The sequence below is a fragment of the Myodes glareolus genome, chromosome 1, assembly GCF_982192425.1.
Source record: "Myodes glareolus chromosome 1, mMyoGla1.1, whole genome shotgun sequence".
Taxonomy (NCBI): domain Eukaryota; kingdom Metazoa; phylum Chordata; class Mammalia; order Rodentia; family Cricetidae; genus Myodes; species Myodes glareolus.
In genome coordinates this window covers 140177520-140196194 of record NC_142026.1, presented here as the reverse complement: position 1 = coordinate 140196194, position 18675 = coordinate 140177520, and the positions used below count along the sequence as shown (strand labels likewise).

Sequence of the window (18675 nt, the reverse complement as noted above, 5' to 3'; positions counted from 1 at the left end):
GTCTCTGGGCGCGCTGGAAGATGTGATGTCAGTACTGAGTGTGACAGAGCACTGAGCTTCATGGGAGTACCGAGTGTGGCTCCTGGGGAGGGAAGCTTGGCCCTCTGGCCTCACCCGGAAGGAGTTTGACAGGGTAGACTTTTCCCACCCTGCAGCTCTGGTGGCTGGGTACAGGTGCCTTCCTTCCTCTAGCCTGTCCCATCCACAGGGTAGGCCTGGCATCATGTGACTACGCTTTGAACCCTGCCTGAGGTGGCTTTCGGCTGTGGCTGGCTCAGAGGGACCCTGAACTGCCTCATTCACTTTCTCAAGAATTTTGCTTTGGAGTGTGTCAGTGTTCAGGAACTTTGGGTTGAAGGGTAGAACTGGGCGCGGTAAATACTTTATTGTTAGGAAGATCCAGCGGTGATTTGGAGGAAAGCTGGTCCTGGTTGTGTTTACCTGTGGTCAAAGCCTGAATTCTCCACAGCCGAGCCATTCTTGCCAAGGCCGGAGAGTGACAGGCAGAGGCCAGGAGATTCCTGTTGAAGAGGAAATTCCTGTAGTTACTGAGAGGAGCCTGGGGAGATCATTTCCTAGGAGGAGCCCTGAAGGTCACATCCAGGCTTCCCTCCAGGGCCTCTCTAGCCTTAGGTCTTAGGTTCCCATTGACCAGGCCCTGATCAAAGATAAAGTGAACTTGTACTGAGGGCACTAGTCACCCAGCACCAGAACGAGGTCCCAGTGTGCATGGCCCTGAAGAAGCTTCCAGGTAAGCTCTAGGGTCTGGAGGGAGGTATGTAGTGGGGCAGGTGTTCCATAAAACATTATGACCCGGTCCTCTTAGGGCTAGGGAGTGGGGGATGTCCAGGGCACTTGGAGACAGATTCCCGATTCCGCTGAGTGAGGGCTCTTTCCCACCCAGGCTGGGTCTGACACTCTACCTTCTCATTAAGATTTCAGAAGTTCACCATTGTCTCTCAGAGCCCCATGGAACATGTGCAGGACATCACAGGCAAATCAACCTGTTGGATGACCAATCTGGTCAACGCGACCAGTGGTTCTCAACCTGTGGGTCGTGACCTCCTGGGGATCTCATATGGAATCCTGCATATCAGATATTTACATTATGATTCATAATGGTAGCAAAATCACAGTTACAAAGTATCAACGAAATACTTTTATGGCTGGGGGTCGCCACAGCATGAGGAACTGTATCAAAGGGTCACAGCATTAAGATGGGCGAGAAGCACTGTGTTAGAACAAACCCTGAACAGGAATGGCCTGGCCTCAGAACTCTGTGTGCGTGGACACTGAGAATGTCAGGAGCTTGGCTTTCGACCTCTGAAGGTCTGTAGTCTGCAGGAGGAGGGGGCTGGCCACAGAGGGTGAGTTAGAATTGGGGGGGACGGCTCAGCGCACCTGCTGACCAGGATACGCTCTTCTCCTCTCCTACTACTTCCTGCTACTTCCAGACGGCGAATGGTTCTGATCTCACTGACCACCCCTGCCTGCGATGAGGAAAGGGACCCGTGTGTGACCCTGTCCCTAGTGAGTTAGGGACTACCTGTGAGCCTGAGGTGGCGGGAGAACACTCGGGTACTGAGCCGCACCTGAGCGACAGAAGGGGGAGAGTGGAGATGTGGGGTGGGAGCGTCCACTGCCGTGTTCTCGGAGCCTGTGTGCAGTAGACGTCAGTGTGGGCTGTGAGGGGAAGCGTAGTGAATATGTTTAAGGATGGGGTTTTTCTCTCAGCTGTGGGTTCTCTTGCCCCTCAGACACCACCAAAGGAGTAAACCTGACACATGAAATGAAAGGTGGGTGAAAGACAGGAGAAAGAGGCCAGGTGGAGGGACACCTAAGACCATTGGTGTTAGGACACAAGCCATGTGTGCTCAGCCCTTTTCCTCTGCACTGAGACCCTGAGGTGCATGCAGGCACATGCAGAGGAAGACAGAGAGGCACGCACACATGCACACGCACACTCACACACATACACACTCACACTCACATACACACACACACATGCACATGCATACACATACATACACGCACACATACACACACAGTGGGCTGGGATTTTGTTCTCCACTTACAAGCCTGAAGGAACAGGAGGACTGGGTTACAAATGCCTCAGATCTCTGCTACTTTAATAGAGTCTTTGTCTTCTATGAGCCAACTCCTGGCCACTCTGCTCCTCAGCCCCAGCCCAACCAGCTCTGTCACAGGGCCCGTTGACTCTATACTTCCTAGTCTGGGCTGTCTTGCAGAACAAGTCTCCATGACTGTTTGGAGCACTGGCTGTTGAAGGAGATCTCAAGATAAGCGCACAGGCATTTCAACTCCCTTGTTCCTTCCGCCAGAACCCCAGGGAGGGTTGCTCTATGTCTTCAACACTGGCTCTTTTACACATTTCCACAAAGGTGGGTGACATTCAGCTCCCCAGACTCCGTCGGTCACAGTGACTAACCCACGACAGGTGCTCACCAAAGAGGGACAATGAGTCCCGGAGCTCCTACAAAGAACTGCAGGGCAGGGAGGGCTGGCGACATTTGAAAACAGGCTGAGCATGGGCGAGGGCGGCTCAGGGGGCTAGGTGCCCACCCCGTGTTTTGAGCCCTGCTCTCATTCTGTTTCCCAAAGCAGACTTACAAGGTCTGCTTGGGAAGGGCAATGATTTATTGAGCCACAGAGATGTTCTCATCAATACCAGCTATAAACTAAAGACCCAGGGTAAGATAAAAGTACCATCTATCTTCTTGGGTTCACATGACTGAGTCCACAATGTCCTCACACAGCTTTAGGACTCCTGCCTGGTAAAACCACAGGCTATCTATCCAGAGGTGGTGTGAGAAATGATCTTCACTTCATAATAAAAGCCCTGGGCCCTGAGTAGTCAAAGTCAGGTAGATTCATTTTTGGTTTTACAGAATTCAGAACAAGAAGCATAAAATGCCTGATATGCCAATTCAGTATAAAACAGTTTCTTTAAAATCATATTTCCCTGCCCCCTGAAGGCCTCATTGGCTGAATCTTCAGGGGGCACAGTCTTCCCTGCATGTCCAACGTAGCCCCTACCCCAAATCCACCGTCCTCGGGGGGATTGGAATCTTTTCTCCTTTTGTTCTAGGTAGGGCGAGGCACACTGTATATTGTGCCTCTTCAACCCTAAAATAGACTGAAGTGTCCAGGTGAGCAGGTGCCAGCTGCTGGCCCAGGCAGCCAGGGACCTGGTGGCTCCTGCTTCTCTGTGATTCTTGGATGGTGTTCAAAGCCCTGAAAATGGGCCATAAATTTTACCCTTGGGGGTGTGTTTTACCTGGGGGCTCTGGCATCACCGTGGAGAAGCTGCCCAACCTCAGTGGCTGACACCCTGGCATGAGGGCCAGCCCCTCCCACAGCCCTGGCTGTGAGTGCAGAGCTCTTGCCCCCCTTGTGAGTCACAATCCTGTCCGCTCTCAGTGCCCTGCTACATCAGCCTGACTTCTCCCTCAGCTGAGCGGTGCCAGCCTCCCTACCTTACCAGGCCATCTCAGCCTTGGGACCCTGCTAGGCAGTACCACCGAAGAGGGACAGATCAAAAGGGATGGCCAGGTATGACCAGGTGTGTGTTCCTTTGCCTTGGAGGAAGTAGTTGATGACTGTCTTGCTGGCAGCCCCTAAACCACAGGTCTAGGTTGGGAGAAAGGGTCTGGCAAGTCTTTGGGAGGTTGGGTCTGGCTTGGTTTTGGGACAGGCCACTACCTAAGGCATAGAATTCAGAGATACATCCTAGGTGAGCGGTGCCAATCTGCACAGCTGTCTACTAGAGGTCATGGGGGTCTGGAATGGGCTTGGGGCTTCCTTTTAGATCAAAGTAAATAGCCCAAGCTAAAGTGTTTCCCATCCATGTGCGCTGAGGGAATGACCCAGGGGACCTGTAGGAAGGAGAGCGGTGTAGAGAAAGAACAAGGCAGCCCAGGTTGCTTCTTCCTACCATCTGCATGTCTACGTGTTGTGGCATACTGCTTCCAATGTCCGGATAAGTCCCTGGGCTAGGGTGTGGACAGATGCCTTCAAGAAGCTGAACAGAGATTGTGAACACGGGTGACCCATGAAAATAAGGCAACTCTTGTGACTTGATCTGTGTAAGATGGTTGGAAAGAAGCCGGACATGGGACCTACAGCATGACCCTGGCTGACCCCAGCAAACTGTTGCAGAAGGAGATTGCTCGCATTCAGTGGGTGTCTGGTCTGTTTTGCAGAGTTCCTCCTAAGAAAATTGACTGTTGAAAGTATTGTTCCCTTGGGAATACTTTTCTTGGGAAAAATCAGATGATCTTCTAAGAGAACAGAATAGTATGTAGGTTTAGCAAATAGAATAGTACATAAGTTCAGTTGCCCAGAGGAGAGCTTGAGGAATCAAACCCGAGACTCTGTATGTAGGTATGTGCACTCAGTATGCTCATACAGACATGTGCACCACTGAATACAGAATGTGATGTGTCTCACAGAGGCACGTTTTCACAATTATTCTGTTGTTTTCAACAACATCTCCATCGTTTGATTTTACCAGTAAAGACTCGGGGGCCAGATGCTGGGGTGAAAGCCTGCCAGCTCAGAGAGACAGAGAAAGCACCCAGTTGGCTGTCCTCCTCAGCCGACATCCCAGAAACCTCCCTCTTCTACACCGCCTCGAAAACTCTCCTCAAACTCAATGTCCCTCCCTTCTACTTCCTGTGTGTCTCCATCTATCCTCCTGACTCCCTCTTACTCTCTATGGCTTTTTCTTGATCAGCTTATGTTCACTTCCTGTCAATTGGTTGCTTGCTCCGCCTCTTGACCTATGGTTGCCTTTTTAAAAACCCTGTTTACAATATTCAAGCAGAAAGCTCTTAGATTAAAGGTGTGTGCTAGGACTAAACCACACCACAACTAGAAAGAAGATTTTCTAGTAAATAATGCAACCTCGGGGTTCACAGTTTCATCAAATATTCTACACCAATATTCATGCGTACATACATATATACCTATGTGATTTTTTTCATGAAAATGAGCTTCTCCTATATTTTTCAAGCCAAGTAATATTTTTTTCTTGTTAATTTTATGTGTGTGAGTGTTTTGCCTCCATGTATGTCTGTATACCATGTGCATACCTGGTACCCATGCAGGCAAGAAGAGGGCATTGGATCCTTTGGGAATGGATTTACAGACAGATATAAGCCACTATGTGTGAGCTGGGAATTGAACCCAGATCCTCTGGAAGAGCAGCAACTGCTCTTAACCACTGAACCATCTCTCCAGCCCCACAGTCTTTATAAATGGCCTTAATAACATTGGGTAGTTTTCGTGTTTCTGGAGTCTACCCGCAGATCTTTGCTATGACTGGTTCGGTAGTTCCTGGTCTGATCATGGGCAGCACAGTGGCACTTTGCAAACAGGCTTTGCCATCGGCTGACACAAAGACAAACTCCTGTGCGTGTAGGAGAAGACATAAAAGGTCTGAATAGTGTATTAAAAATGTAACCTGGAAGCCGGGTGGTGGTGGTGCACACCCTTAATCCCAGCACTCTGGAGGCGGAGGCAGATGAATCTCTGTGAGTTCCAAGCCAGCCTGGTCTACAGAGTGAGTTCCGGGACAGTCAGAGTTACACAAAGAAACCCTGTCTTGTTGGGGAGCACAGTAGGGCGAGTTTTACCTGGAAACCACATTGACACTCCTACACGCTCCAAGACTGAAGAAGCCACATGCCAGTAGCTGAATATTATTAAGGCCATTTATAAAGACTGTGTGGCTAGAGAGATGGCTCTGTGGCTAAGAGCAGCTGCTCTTTTTCCAGAGGATCTGGGTTTAACTTCCAACTCCCAAACAGTGGCTTACAACTGCCTGTAACTCAAGGTAACAGCTGGAAGGAAGTAGGCCGCAAAGCTAGGTAAGCAGACTTAGGATGACTTTGTCTAGCATGGGGACAGTGTACCAGGTTTAGGGGTGAGCATATTTTGTGGGAGCAAGGGTCAAGCTTGTACTTTGAGCTTTTCCAGGATAACTTATTACCACTTTGCTAGTGGGGGCAGAGCAATCCATTACAAGGATGTGCTGGACACACACATGTACCACTTGTGTGCACCTTGTCTGAGTGCTGAGGACTCCGACTGTGAAGAGATCTCTCAGCTGCCCAGATTTTGGCCTTCATGAAACTTGCTGGTTATTATGCACATAGTGAGCTGCCTGCTTCACTGAGGCAATGCTGCACTGGCTTTCCCTTCCTGATGGCAGAAACTGCTCCCGTGGGCATTTGTGGACCAGAGCTGTGGATGGCGTTTACACCTCTGCCCTTGTGGGTGTTGATTCATCTGTGTGTCTCCTGCCCTAAGTTCTGTTGACTGCTTTCCCTTGAGTCCAGCTCCTATAGTCATGTGAGTTTGCTTGATTGACTTCGACATTGGCTTGGTTGTTTTGTTTGTATCTGTTTCCTCCTCTGGCCCTTTGCCCCATGAGCACACAGGCTTCTGGGCATACTGACAGCAGCCAGCTCTAGCTTTCCAATAATACCTGGTTCAGGATGACCCTGGGAAGTATCTGTTACCTGGGGAAGTATCTGTGACCCCGGGAAGTATCTGCGACCTTGGGAAGTATCTGTGACCCCAGGAAGTATCTGTGGCCCCGGGAAGTATCTGTGACCCCGGGAAGTATCTGTTACCTGGGGAAGTATCTGTGACCCCGGGAAGTATCTGTGACCCTGGAAAGTATCTGTGGCTAGATGCCGAGGGGGAGCCCTGTCTACAGTACTGGAGAGAGAAAAAGGAGACACGCAGAAAACAAGGCGCTATGTGCAGGCATGCTGCACAGCTGTCTCCTAGAGCAGAGCCCGGTGTCTTGCTTGGTGTGTGAGTGGATCCCTGAGCTCTGGTTAGCCGGGCACTGCTGCCACAATGGGGGAGTAGGCAGAGATGAAGCATGAACCTAATTAGTCTTCATCAATAAAAAAAAAATTGGGCCTCAGATATTGGGGTAAAAGCTGAAAGATCAGAGACATAGCAACCACCAGAGACTTCTTACCTCTCCGAATCCTCAGACCCCTTCCTGTCTCCACCCAGTATTGTCACTTCCTGTCTCCTTTCTGTACAGACCTCCAGACCTTTATGGTTAATTCGTGACTAGCTCTGTGCTCTCATCTCCAGGCCAGCTTTATTTGTCAGAACACAGACAAAATATCACAACATTGGACTGAGCCCAGATCCTGGTCTGGCCTTTTTCTGTGCAGGATGGCTGTGCCTTAGCTGGGTGGGATTTCCTGGTCAGGGATTCTGCAGGATCTACAGTCAAAGGTGACTGACCCATCAGGCCACTCAAATGTCAACAGTAGAATGTGTTCTAGAACCTCTGAGAGACGTCAAGACAAGATTCCCAGGTGGTCACAAACTGCCAGTCTGGGGCTCTATGGGATTCATCAGTAGCGAGAGAGTGAGGGCAGTCTCTACAGTCTGCCGTTCAAATGGGCCTGGGCTTTCTGGAAAGGGGTGGGAAGCAGTTAGAGGATCTCACTGTTCCCTGCAGACGAGTCATGGAGCCTTTGCTCAGACTGCCTCTGGCTGTGCCTCACTGAGGAAGAACACGGAGTCCAGGCAAGCTCCCCGTTTCCTCAGGAGGCCGTTTGGTTAGCCAGGCTAAGCGATGTCTGCTGCACATTGTGGGGTTGCCAGTCAGCCTGGGGTTGCAGGAACTCTGGAATACATTCTAAGAGGAAGCCTCTTTCCCAAGCTGCGGTTGCGCAGACGCAATCCGCTAAAGGGAAAAGGGGGAAGCGTGGGGTATACCCATTCCTAGAGCGCCAGAATTCCAGCATTCCTAAAGGAAGCAATAATCTCCATCCTTTGAATACTCACGTTTCATTTTCCTGCAGGAAATTAATAGAATCAATGAACATTTATTTGGTGCCGCTTTTAGATTTCAAACATACATGCCAAGAAAGCTGACAGCAGCTGCTCACAGGAGCGCTTTCCCTAAGAGCCAGCGTGCTTAGACTTCCCAGTTAGGAGCCTCTTGAGCTTCTCAGCAGGGGGTTTACTGAATGAAGGGTTGTGAAGCTCAGAGTCCCTGATTTGGGCCCTGGCGGAGCAGTGACCTCTCGTGGCTGGAGAGCAGTGACCTCTCGTGGCTGGAGAGCAGTGACCTCTCGTGGCTGGGCGTTACACCACCTGGCATCCTGAGGGTAAAAGTCTTCTTCCTTGAGGTCCACAGAAAGCACCGGGTCACTCACTCTTCGTTCAGTGAGCTCTTGTCTGCCCACAACTTTAAGACCACGGCTAAAGTTCCACGTGGGTGCTGTTCTCCCTGCTGCGGTTTGATTGGTTTGTTTATCAGTTTGACATTAAGCTGGAGTCGTCTGAGAAGGGGGGAGTCTTAGCCGAGAAGCCACTTCCGTGAGAGTGACCTGTCCACAGGTGTGCGAATATTGTCTTGATTGATGGCTGGCAGGGGAGCGCCCAGCCCACTGCAGTGGTACCGCCACTGAGAAGGTGTTCCTGGGCTGTATATGAAAGCAAACTGAGCCAGTCAGGAAGAGCAGGACAGCAGAAAATATTCCTCCATGGCCTTTGCTTCAGTCCCCACATCTAGTTCTGGGGTTGAATTACTGCCCTGACTTCCCTCACTGACGCAAGTGTGACCCAAGAGTTGTAGAATGAACTAAACCTGTCCCTCCCTGTCTTCGTCACTGCTCTATTGCTGTGGAGAGACACCATGCCCATGGCAACTCTGCTTTTAACTGGGCTGGCTTAGAGCTTCAGAGGGTCAGTCCATATCATCATGACAGGGAGCATGGCGGATACAGGCAGACAAGGTGCTGGAGAAGGAGCTGAGAGTTCTACACTGGCTCAGCAAGCACAGGGAGACATTCCAGGCCTGACCTGGGCTTTTGAAATCTCAGACACCCCCAGTGTCATACTCCCGTCAACTAGGCCAGCTCCTAATCCTCAAATAGTGCCACTCCCTGATGGCTAAGCATCCAAAGAGATGAGCCTATGGGAGCCATTCTTATCCAAACCTCTACACTCCCAAAGTTGCTTTTGGCAGGGCTTTATCACAGGAGTGGAAATCCTAGGACAGGTGTTAGCTACAGGTAGGGTGACGCCTGATGCTTGCACTGTCTCTGTCTAACCTTGGGAGCAGGTGGGGTGACGCCTGAGACTTGCACTGTCCCTGTCTAACCTTGGGAGCCTGACCACAGGTCAGTTCTCTTTCACAGTCAGATCAGCTTCCCGAGCTTACTGTTCTCTCCTCCCACCCTAGTGTAGGTCTGCAGGGCTGTGTCTGTCATTCCAGGCAGGAACCAAGATCTGGGACAATAAGAGCATCCGTGCTTTTGGCCATGAGATCACATCTAAAACTCCTTTTCACCTTAGAGATTGGGCAATTCTGTAGATGTCTCTCGAAAAACATTTCTTGCAGACTTCATTGTTTCCCATTTTCAACATCCCCCCTTGGCAGAGATGGGGAGAATCCTGGGGGAAAGACACGACTGAAACATTGATGCTGCAAACCAGTTCCCAACTAGGAGAGCAGCAAAGGACACTGGATCTGACTTGCCAAGGGAAAATAGACCTCTGGGGGGCGGGATTTTCATAGCTGCCGAGTTCCCTGGAAGATCTGGATGGATTGTGAGGAGTGGAGTCAACAGCTATTAGAAGTTGCTTTCAGGGTCAGTTGCCAACCCCCAAACACAGTCCTGGTAAGTTTGAGAAACTAATGGAGAAAGAGACTAAAAGCAAAGAAAACACCAGAAGTTGTCCCATCACACACAAGTCATTTGGGGTAATTATAGACAGGATGATGGAGTTGAAGACTGCTAAAACATCTCCAGAAAATTAGATAGAGCGCATTAAAGCATTGCTTTCTGTGTTGCTCCAGCTGACCTTGTCTGTTGTCGTTTCTGGGGTTACTCTGATTGAGGGTGGTCCCAGGGCTCTCTTCACTGTTAGCTTCTCAGACCTTCACAGCTTCTTTGTTCAAGAGAAAATGGAAGTTTAGAGATGTTTCAGGGCTAGGATGGTGATGCAAGGTTGTTTCCAGGGTTCCTGTGTTGTGTGTGCACTGGCACACCGGCATGTGGAAGCCAGGGGACAGCTTCAGGTGTCCTCCTCAGGCGTGCTGTCTGCCTCTGTTGAGACAGGCTCTCTCAGAGAGGTCACCGTGTTAGGCTAGACTGGGTCAGTACACGCCTGACATGTCTGGTGTTATTACTCAGGTTGGGGCTCAGACTCAGGTTCTCATGCTTGGGACGTCAGCGCTTCACTGACTGGGGAGCAGTACCTGCCCACCCCCACGTTAGAACACCTTGCTGGTGCTGCCCTCTTGTCTGTTTTCAGAAACAATAACCCATTTAAATATTCAACCCGTTTAATATTTAAAACCATGTATCCCACAAGACACGCCTTTTTCTAGGAACCAGATAAGCTACAAGAGCCTTGTCTCCATTATTGCTGGTCATGTCGGTTACCAAGGCTGTAAGATTCACTCACTTGGTTCATCCTTGGCAGAAATGACGGAGGACACAGCACTTTGGGAACGGTCTAAGAACAATGAGCTTCATTAACAACAGGGTAGAAGGATGCTTTAGGGAGACAAGGTCTTACTAGGAAGCTCTGGCTGTCCTGGAACTCTGTGTGAACCAGGCTGGCCTCGGACTCACAGAAATGTGCCTGCTTCTGCCTCCAGAGAGTCCCTAGATTAAAGGGTGTGGCACTGTGTGCAGCATGGGGTGTTTTTTATTTGTCTTGTGCACAGGGGGTAGAACACTATGACACTCTGGACCTAGTCTGTCTAGCATGTGCCCACGGGAATCTGTTATGTTAATTAGCTAAGTGAAGCTCAAATCCAGTTCCACAGTGAGTGCCCGCTCTATCTTAAGGACTCAGTGACCACATATGACTGGCAGCTGCTTGGTCAACCAGCACAGCTCTGGACTGATATCCTGGGCTTTGCTGTCTTAAAATGGGTCCAAGATTGCAAATGCTATGGTACATGTAAAATTGTTCTCTGCGTGTAATGGAGTACCATATTCAACACTTAAAGCATCATTGCAACATGGTGAAATCATGTCTTTGCACGACTAAGCCCTTGGCTCTGGGATCTTATCACATTAAATGTTTGTCAGAAGATGGACAAGGCTTCTAAAAATTGATGATTTTTACTTTTTTAAATTTTTGTTTGTTTGTTTGTTTTTTCTTTTGAGACAGGGTTTCTCTGTGTAACAGCCCTGGCTGTCATGGAACCCACACTGTAGACCAGGCTGACCTCGACCTCACAGAGATCTTCCTCCCTCTGCTTCTTGAGTGCTGGGATTAAAGGTGTGTGTCTGTCTTGTTCCTTAGGACGGAAGAATATCCCACATTCTGCACCACTGGCAATTTCTCTGGACATAGGAGTTACTCTCAAAGGTACATAAGATGTGATATTCCTATCTGAAAGTAATAGGGGAAAATTGCAGAGGAGCTGATTACTAAGTCATAATCTTCCCAGAGAATAAGCTTAAGGTAGACTTGGGCCTGCAAAAGCGGGTTACTAACTATGCAAAGCCTAGTGGCCAGCCTACTTGTAACCCAGAGTGGGTGGGACCGCTCGGTCACGGCCCTGTTTCCCATGCTCCAGCAGGTGTCTTTTAGGGAAACACAAGCGTACGCATCCCCTGACATCCGCTGGTGGTGACACACGTCTGTCTGCGTGATGGGGAGAAACCTGAAGAATGTCCTGGTAGTTTCCTGTGGTTTCTTCCTCCTCTTCACAGCCTACGGAGGCCTGCAGAATCTGCAGGTGAGATACATTTGTCGTGTTATCCAGCTCACCCTGGCACAACCCACACATTCCCGCATCCCTGGCACAACCCACACATTCCCGCATCCCTGGCACAACCCACACATTCCCGCATCCCTGGCACAACCCACACATTCCCGCATCCCTGGCACAACCCACACTCTCCCATGCTCCCTGGCACAACCCACACGCTCCCACATTCCCAGGCACAATTCACATGCTCCTGCATCCCTGGCACAACTCACATGCTCTCACGCTCCCTGGCACAACCCACACGCTTCCGCATCCCTGGTACAACCCACACATTCCCGCACTTCCTGGCACAACACACACATTCCCGCATCCCTGGCACAACCCACATGCTCCCGCACTCCCTGGCACAACTCACATGCTCTCAGGCTCCCTGGCACAACCCACACATTCCCGCACTCCCTGGCACAATCCACACATTCCCGCATCCCTGGCACAATCCACACTCTCCTGCACTCCCTGGCACATTCTTTTTTTTTTTTTCAAGTGAAGCCCTACAATGTTCAGTCTTGTTCCCACAGAGTGACACCAGAGCTCCACAGCCCAGGTGTGTGTGACCCTGGGGCAAGAAGGAGGAGGGCTCAGGACACTTTGCCTTTGAATTGTCAAAAGAGATAAGGGAGACTATTGGGGGTTTTATGTGCTCTGGGCTTTGTGGTGGGGCAGAAATGTCAGTTTGCTAATCCTCACTTGACCTTATAAGAAGCTTTGGGCAAAACTATGAACTTTGACAAAATCATCTGCATTTTGAACAGTTATGGAATCCTTCTTGCTCAAGTCCACGAGTCTGCTTGAAAACCATGCAGCTGCCTCCAACAGGTTGGGCTCAGGGGTCATGTGTATCTAGGTCATATGGGCCCGGATCCCTTGGGCTTGGGGACGATTTGACAAATTTTCCTGTAGCAATTACAGTAAAAGGGATATCTGTCTGTCTGTCCGTCTGTCTACCCATCCGTCCGTCCATCCATCCATCCATCCATTCATCTATTCATCCATCCATCCATCCATTCGTTGTTCACCCATCTTCCTTTCTTTTTTCCTTCCCTTTTCTCTTCTCTCTTCTTCTCTCCTTCTTCTCTCCTCTCCTTCCTTCCTGCCATTCTTCTATTCTTTTTTCTTCTTCTTTTCTTTCTTTTAAGACGGGGTTTCATGCAGTACTGGCAGCACCAGCTCCATGATGATGCCTGCTCTCTGGTTTCTGATAGCTCCTGTGTTCACCAGCTGAAGATGGTGGATGATTTGTGTCTCTGTAGTCTGGCACGGCCCTCTAGTGGAAAGCACTCCCAAGCCTTTCCTTGGCCTGATTGAGAGACTGCTGTATGTTGATGCAATCAGGTCTACTCCATGCAATCTTCATGTGCGTGTCTTTATATGTCTACTGCACAGACGAGCTTGTCTAGCACTCACCAGCCTAGGCATTGGAGTGCGGGCACTCATGTGGAAAAAAGCCATTAGCTTCTAAAATTCTGGCTCTCCTTAGATATTGATGCCTGTCTTCCTTTCCAGTGGTCTGCAGTCAAAAGCAATTGTCAGTCACAAAAGTCCCTCCCTAATTTGCTGTGGTAATGTGGGCGACAGAGAAATCCCAACATTGACAGCTGCTGTCAGAGTCTCACTAGAATTGCAGAGGAAGCAGGCAAGCTCACAGCTGTGAGTGAAACACCCAGGACAAAACTGTTTGTAAAAGGACCAGGCTGAACTGCGCTTCTAGCTACTCCATAAACACGAAGTACCCAGAAAACTCCATGTCAGAGGATGGTGCCCAACTCCTTTTAGACAGATTGAAGGGGTTTAAGGGACGGGCTAGAGCAAGTCTGTTGGGTGCAGTGGGCACAGAACGTGGGGGAGGACAGGTAGCATGCTGGGGGAGCATCTCCGTCTCTTTCCACTCCTCTCCCCTTCCTCCTCCCCTCCTGTACTCTTTTGTCATTCTTCCTCCTCCCTCTTCCCCTCCTCCCCTTCCTCCTCCTCCCCTTCCTCTCCCTCCCTTCTCATGCTCTTCCTCTTGCCACTCTCTTCCTCCTCCTCCTCTTCCTCCATCTTCTTTCTCCTTCCCTTCCTCCCCCTTCCTCTTCCTCCTTCTTCTCTTCCTCCCCTCCTTCATCCTCCTCTCATTCACTTTCTCTTACAAGTGACAGAAGAAGAAAAAGTCCTTCTGGTTTCTTTGGCCACAAATCCAGCAGTGCTCCTCCAGCCCTCTGGGTCAGTTCACGTCAGCGTTATGCCAGGCACTCCTGTGGCATAGCAGTGAATCATTGTATATGCAGGGCTCCGGACGGTAGGCGCTGTCTCTGCTCTGTCGGGGGTCTTCCCCGCAGCTCCACCACGGACCTTTCCCACCTTAGCCTTAAGGCCAGAAGCAAAAGTCCAGTTGAAGGGCTCACCGTGGCCATTTCTGAGTCCTGGCGGTGTTCTTCCTGGTAGTCTGGGAAGCTGGCTTTATTTGCCACTGCGGTAGTGCCCCTTATAGTAAGAAGGCTTGTCTGGTGACTCGGGGTTTGAGAGGACCCTGAGCCCAGCACCGGCACCCACACGGTTCCCTCGACTGTCCCCTCCTCTGATGGCTGGCCTTTCTTCCACAGAGCAGCCTCTACAATGAGGACGGCCTGGGCGTGGCGACCCTCAGCACCATCTACTGTACTATGATGTTGTCCTCCATGTTCCTCCCACCTGTCCTCATCAAGAGGTTCGGCTGCAAGTGGACCATGGTGGGCTCTATGTGCTGCTACGTCACCTTCTCCCTGGCCAACTTCTACCCCGACTGGTACAGCCCTCTAGCCAGCCCTCCCCAGTGCCTGTCCCTTGCGCTCTCATGCAGATGGCTGTCCTCTGCGACTGAGTTAGAATATGCCCCTCTGAGCACTGTGATAGCATGACACCTCTCGATCTTCCCTGTGTCCCCGCCGATTTCCTCCCGTACTCCTGACCCCAGTGCTGACCTCTTCTTGGGATTTCCCCCACCTCCTCACAACCCCCTGCCCTCGCCACATCCTCACGGCCCAAATGGTTAGGGAGTCTGATGTAGGTGATTCTCAGGGATTCAGCCAACAAGGGACCGACATCCATCCCCTGTATCCTCAGCTTTTGAGTGTGGACCGCACTGGCCTCTTTGGGCACACCCTGACCCCCCTCCATCCTGCTGGGCATCTGTGTGGATGCACGCTGATCCCTTCCTCCGCTCTGCTGGGTCTCTTTGCAGGCACACCTTGATCCCTACTTCGGTCTTGCTGGGCCTGGGTGCAGCTCCCCTGTGGTCGGCCCAGTGTACCTACATCACCATCATGGGAAGTTTGCAAGCGCAGAAAGAGGGGAAGCTGGCCAAGGATGTGGTGAACCAGTACTTTGGCCTCTTCTTTCTTATATTCCAGTCTTCCGGAATGTGGGGCAACCTGATTTCCTCGCTGGTGTTCAGCCAGGCGCCCAGTATAGGTAAAGTGTGAGCGCTGAGAAGCCTCGGGAATAGCCAGGGCTCCATGACAGCAAGACAGCAAAGTGAGGTCCCAGGGCCACTTCCATATCTGTCCTTACTGTGGAGGCAGGTGATCCGACCCCTCTGGGGGCTGTCTTTTCCACAGGTACCCTGTGGAGGTTGGGGAACCCCTGGGGAAAGGGTATCAGGAGAAAACTGGGCGCTCCCAAACTCCTGCTGGTGTCACGTGGGTCCCTGGAATTGCTGAGAGTTTACGTGACTTATTTCTCTGTAAAACTGAGCCACAGGCCAGTGTTAAAACCACCTGTCAGACTCCTTATCCCATGACTGGGAGAATGTTCCAGGTCTGCCTTCCCTCAACTCCACCCAGCAGAGACCCCAGCCTGGAGGACTTCCAGCCTTCCATTCTTACAACAGAGCCTTCTGGAAGGGACAGTCTGGGTGAGCATGGCCTCTCTGCCTCCATCCTGGCACGAGTCTGGCTTCTCCCGGGCCACGTGCTGACAGGAAGCTCTGAAGTCACCACTTTCCTCTCTTCATGGTGATAGTGTGTCTCAGGCATGAATGACGCAGGGCAATGCAGGTGGTCACAGTCACTGCCACTCAGCCAAGATGCTGCAGAAACTGACGTCAAACCCAGCCTCTGTGTCACGGCAGGGGAAGGGCCGTGGGCTGCTCCTAGATACAGTCGGCTACCACACTCATGCCCTGAGTAGTGAGCTGATCAGTCCCCCGTTGGCATTGCCCAGACACTAATCTCTCCTAGATGACAGGCCCTCATGCCTCACAGATGTGCCCAGGGGCTGTCTCCTATGTGAGTCGAGATCTGGCAAACTGCCAACACTAACATCACACACAGTAGCTTCAATTTACATGTGTGTGCGCATGTTAGGTAGGTAGTCACCGCCAAACCAACCACTTCATTCCATATATATATATATATATATATATATATATATATATATATATGGTAGGAGTGGTTTTTTTTTCTTCATGTATGTATATGCACCATGTGCAAGCAGGTGCCAGAGAGGGCACTAGATTCTCTGGAACTGGAGTTACATACAGTTGCCTGCCAGCGTTGGGTGCTGGGAACCAAACCTGGGTCCTCTACAAAAGCAGCCAGTGCTAACTGTTGGGCCATCTCTCCAGTCCCGCACTGGTTGTTTTGCTTTTTGTTTTTGTTTTTTAACAAATAGAAGAACTAGCATTCGTTTCCTGAAGCAGAAAAGACAAAGTCACCTGCCCCAGGTGACCACCACCCTTTCACCGCCGATTTTGGCCTCAGATAGACTCCTTAGTCCCTAGGATTCTCACCTCATCTTGATTTCAACTTCACTAGTGGCCATCTCGGAGGATCAGCTCAAGTCCTGTGGGGCCAAAGACTGTCTGATGGACACAGAGGTCAGCAATAGCACCTATCGCCCCTCCCACCAGCTAATCTACACACTCCTGGGTATCTTCAACGGTACGTACAGAAGCCCAACCTCTTACTGTGGTGAAGGTCCCGCTCCTCCAGCCCATAAGTGAACTTTGTCCATGGAAACCCCTGCCACACCTACCTGGTCAAAGAGATGCCATGATCACAATGGTGGTTTTCTCAGGGTAGTGCTTGTCCATTGCACTCTGGCTACGTCTGACCCCTGTGATTTCCCCACATTAATTTGTGATAGTGGGGGACTACGTCTGTGCTTGCTTTAATATATAAAGCAAAACCCCAGCCCATTGTAGGACTGGGCCAATCTCAATGGCTGATCTCTGAAAGCAAACTCAGCGGCAAATGCTGTCCAACCAAGCTACATGTGGCCATGCAATATGGGGGTGCACAAATCTAAAATGAGGGTGTGGGTAAAAAAGGGAGTAAAAAGGGGGAGCCAGTGAGGTGCCCCAAGTAACTTCTGTCTTCCTGCTGTCCTTGGTCATCTGCAACTTAGACATTTGTTCATCAGATATCCTGTTTACGTCCACGTGGTGATGGGGACAAGGAGGTCACCCGGCTTGTGATTTCTCAATACCTACCCCATCCCCTTTCTGCAGTGGGGGACCAGACACCCATGGAAAGCACTGGGATTTCTCTCCCCCACTCCTAGACAGCCACAGAGAACCTGGTGTATGAAACAGCGGGGCTCGTCAGCTGAAGTGGCACGGTTTCTGGTTGGCAGGGTCAGGCAGTAGAGAGGTCAGGCTTTGAGCGTCACGTGACCTCGCTGCATTGCTCACTGTTGTCTTTGTAGTGTGGGGAAAGACAAACAGGTAGCCCTGGTGAATGAGTGGCGTCTTCAGTGCTGCTCAGTAGAACTTTATATGCCTGGAGAATTCTGTCACCCAAGTAACCGGTCAATTGGCTTAGATAAGGAGACCATGGCCCAGGCTGGGTGGAGACATTACCCTATTCTGATACCTGGACATCTGCTATGAGTCTCTTTTAAGTATGCTACTGTAAACAAATAAGACAGGACAAAGTGGGCAGTGGTGCCCGAGTGCCCTCCCCCTGGGGAGATGGTCTGGGGCTCTGGGAATTGCATACATAATGAAGCACTTGGAGTGTGCCTTTAGAATACAGCACCTCAGTTCCACGACACCACTTCACGCCTCCGAAGGCTCAGGGCCACTTGGCATCGGATACAAACACCTCTGAGGACGTGACTTCTGAGACCAAGACCCTCCGAACTCACAGGCTCTCCCTGTTTCTTGTTAGAGACCGTGTCCTTTAGAACACCCCAAACTTGAAGTCTTTTGCAGCAGAGTAGGCCATGGAGAAGGAGCCACCGCATCAGTGAGGAAGAGACAGGAGTTTTCTACCGTTTTTCCACAGCCAACATTGGGATGGGCGGAAAGACAGAGTGCTTCCCCGGACAGACACCTACCTGTTCATGTAAAGGCTCACTGCGATGCTATGGCTCCTCCCTTGAGGCCTTGTGGTTCTTCCACAGCGGGGCACAGCCACGGGTCCCTGACAAGAGATGCCCAACCTCGTAGAACCCGATAAGCACAGCTGAAATGTTGTGCTCAGGTGACTCAGGAAGGCTGTTTAGTCATGAGGGAAAACAGCTGAGTTACAGAAAGCCTTGAGGGGATCCAGACTGTCCTGGGCGTAAGTTTGTTAAAGAGGGGATTACTATGATGGGTGCTGAGACGGGGTGGACCACCTCTGCCAACATCTGTGAAGACAGCTGGCTTCATCAAGCCTGCGGCTCAGCAAGGCTGGGCCACAGTGTCATGGGAGTCCCTCTGAAAGGGAGGGACTGCAGGACCCATGCTCACCGACTGAAGCTCACACCCAGAGTTTGGGCATTTCCATCCTGAGGGAACTACCTTTGTCAGAAAGTGAAAAGGCAGTGCTCAAAGAAGTTACAAATGGCAGCTCACAGTGCTCGGGGACAAAGGGACCTCTGTGTACATCAGAACACCACATAAACCTGTTTCCTGTGCAGGAAGATGGAGG

At 50.8% G+C, this 18675-nt stretch overlaps 1 protein-coding gene and 1 long non-coding RNA gene across 7 annotated transcripts in view; one reads left to right on the top strand and one right to left on the bottom strand.

Annotated features, from left to right (window-relative positions):
* Unc93a (unc-93 homolog A) overlaps positions 1 to 18675 on the top strand; it is a 31658-nt gene that overhangs the window by 156 nt on the left and 12827 nt on the right. The window contains exons 1-6 of one of the 6 annotated variants that reach the window (XM_087895981.1): positions 3439 to 3573; positions 11332 to 11397; positions 11612 to 11770; positions 14383 to 14564; positions 15000 to 15229; positions 16573 to 16698. In XM_087895981.1, coding sequence (XP_087752107.1) covers positions 11684 to 11770; positions 14383 to 14564; positions 15000 to 15229; positions 16573 to 16698 — 625 coding nt within the window. In that variant the 5' untranslated portion in view covers positions 3439 to 3573; positions 11332 to 11397; positions 11612 to 11683. Of the gene's footprint in view, positions 1 to 3438; positions 3584 to 11331; positions 11398 to 11611; positions 11771 to 14382; positions 14565 to 14999; positions 15230 to 16572; positions 16699 to 18675 lie in introns of those variants that run through there. The other 5 variants (XM_087895994.1, XM_087896003.1, XM_087895974.1 and 2 more) reach the window with 5 other exon arrangements.
* LOC125392329 (uncharacterized) lies at positions 371 to 3432 on the bottom strand. Its single transcript, XR_007229462.3, has 3 exons — positions 3299 to 3432; positions 951 to 1086; positions 371 to 521 (listed from the first exon to the last, which is right to left on the bottom strand). It is a non-coding gene; the product is annotated as an uncharacterized LOC125392329 (long non-coding RNA).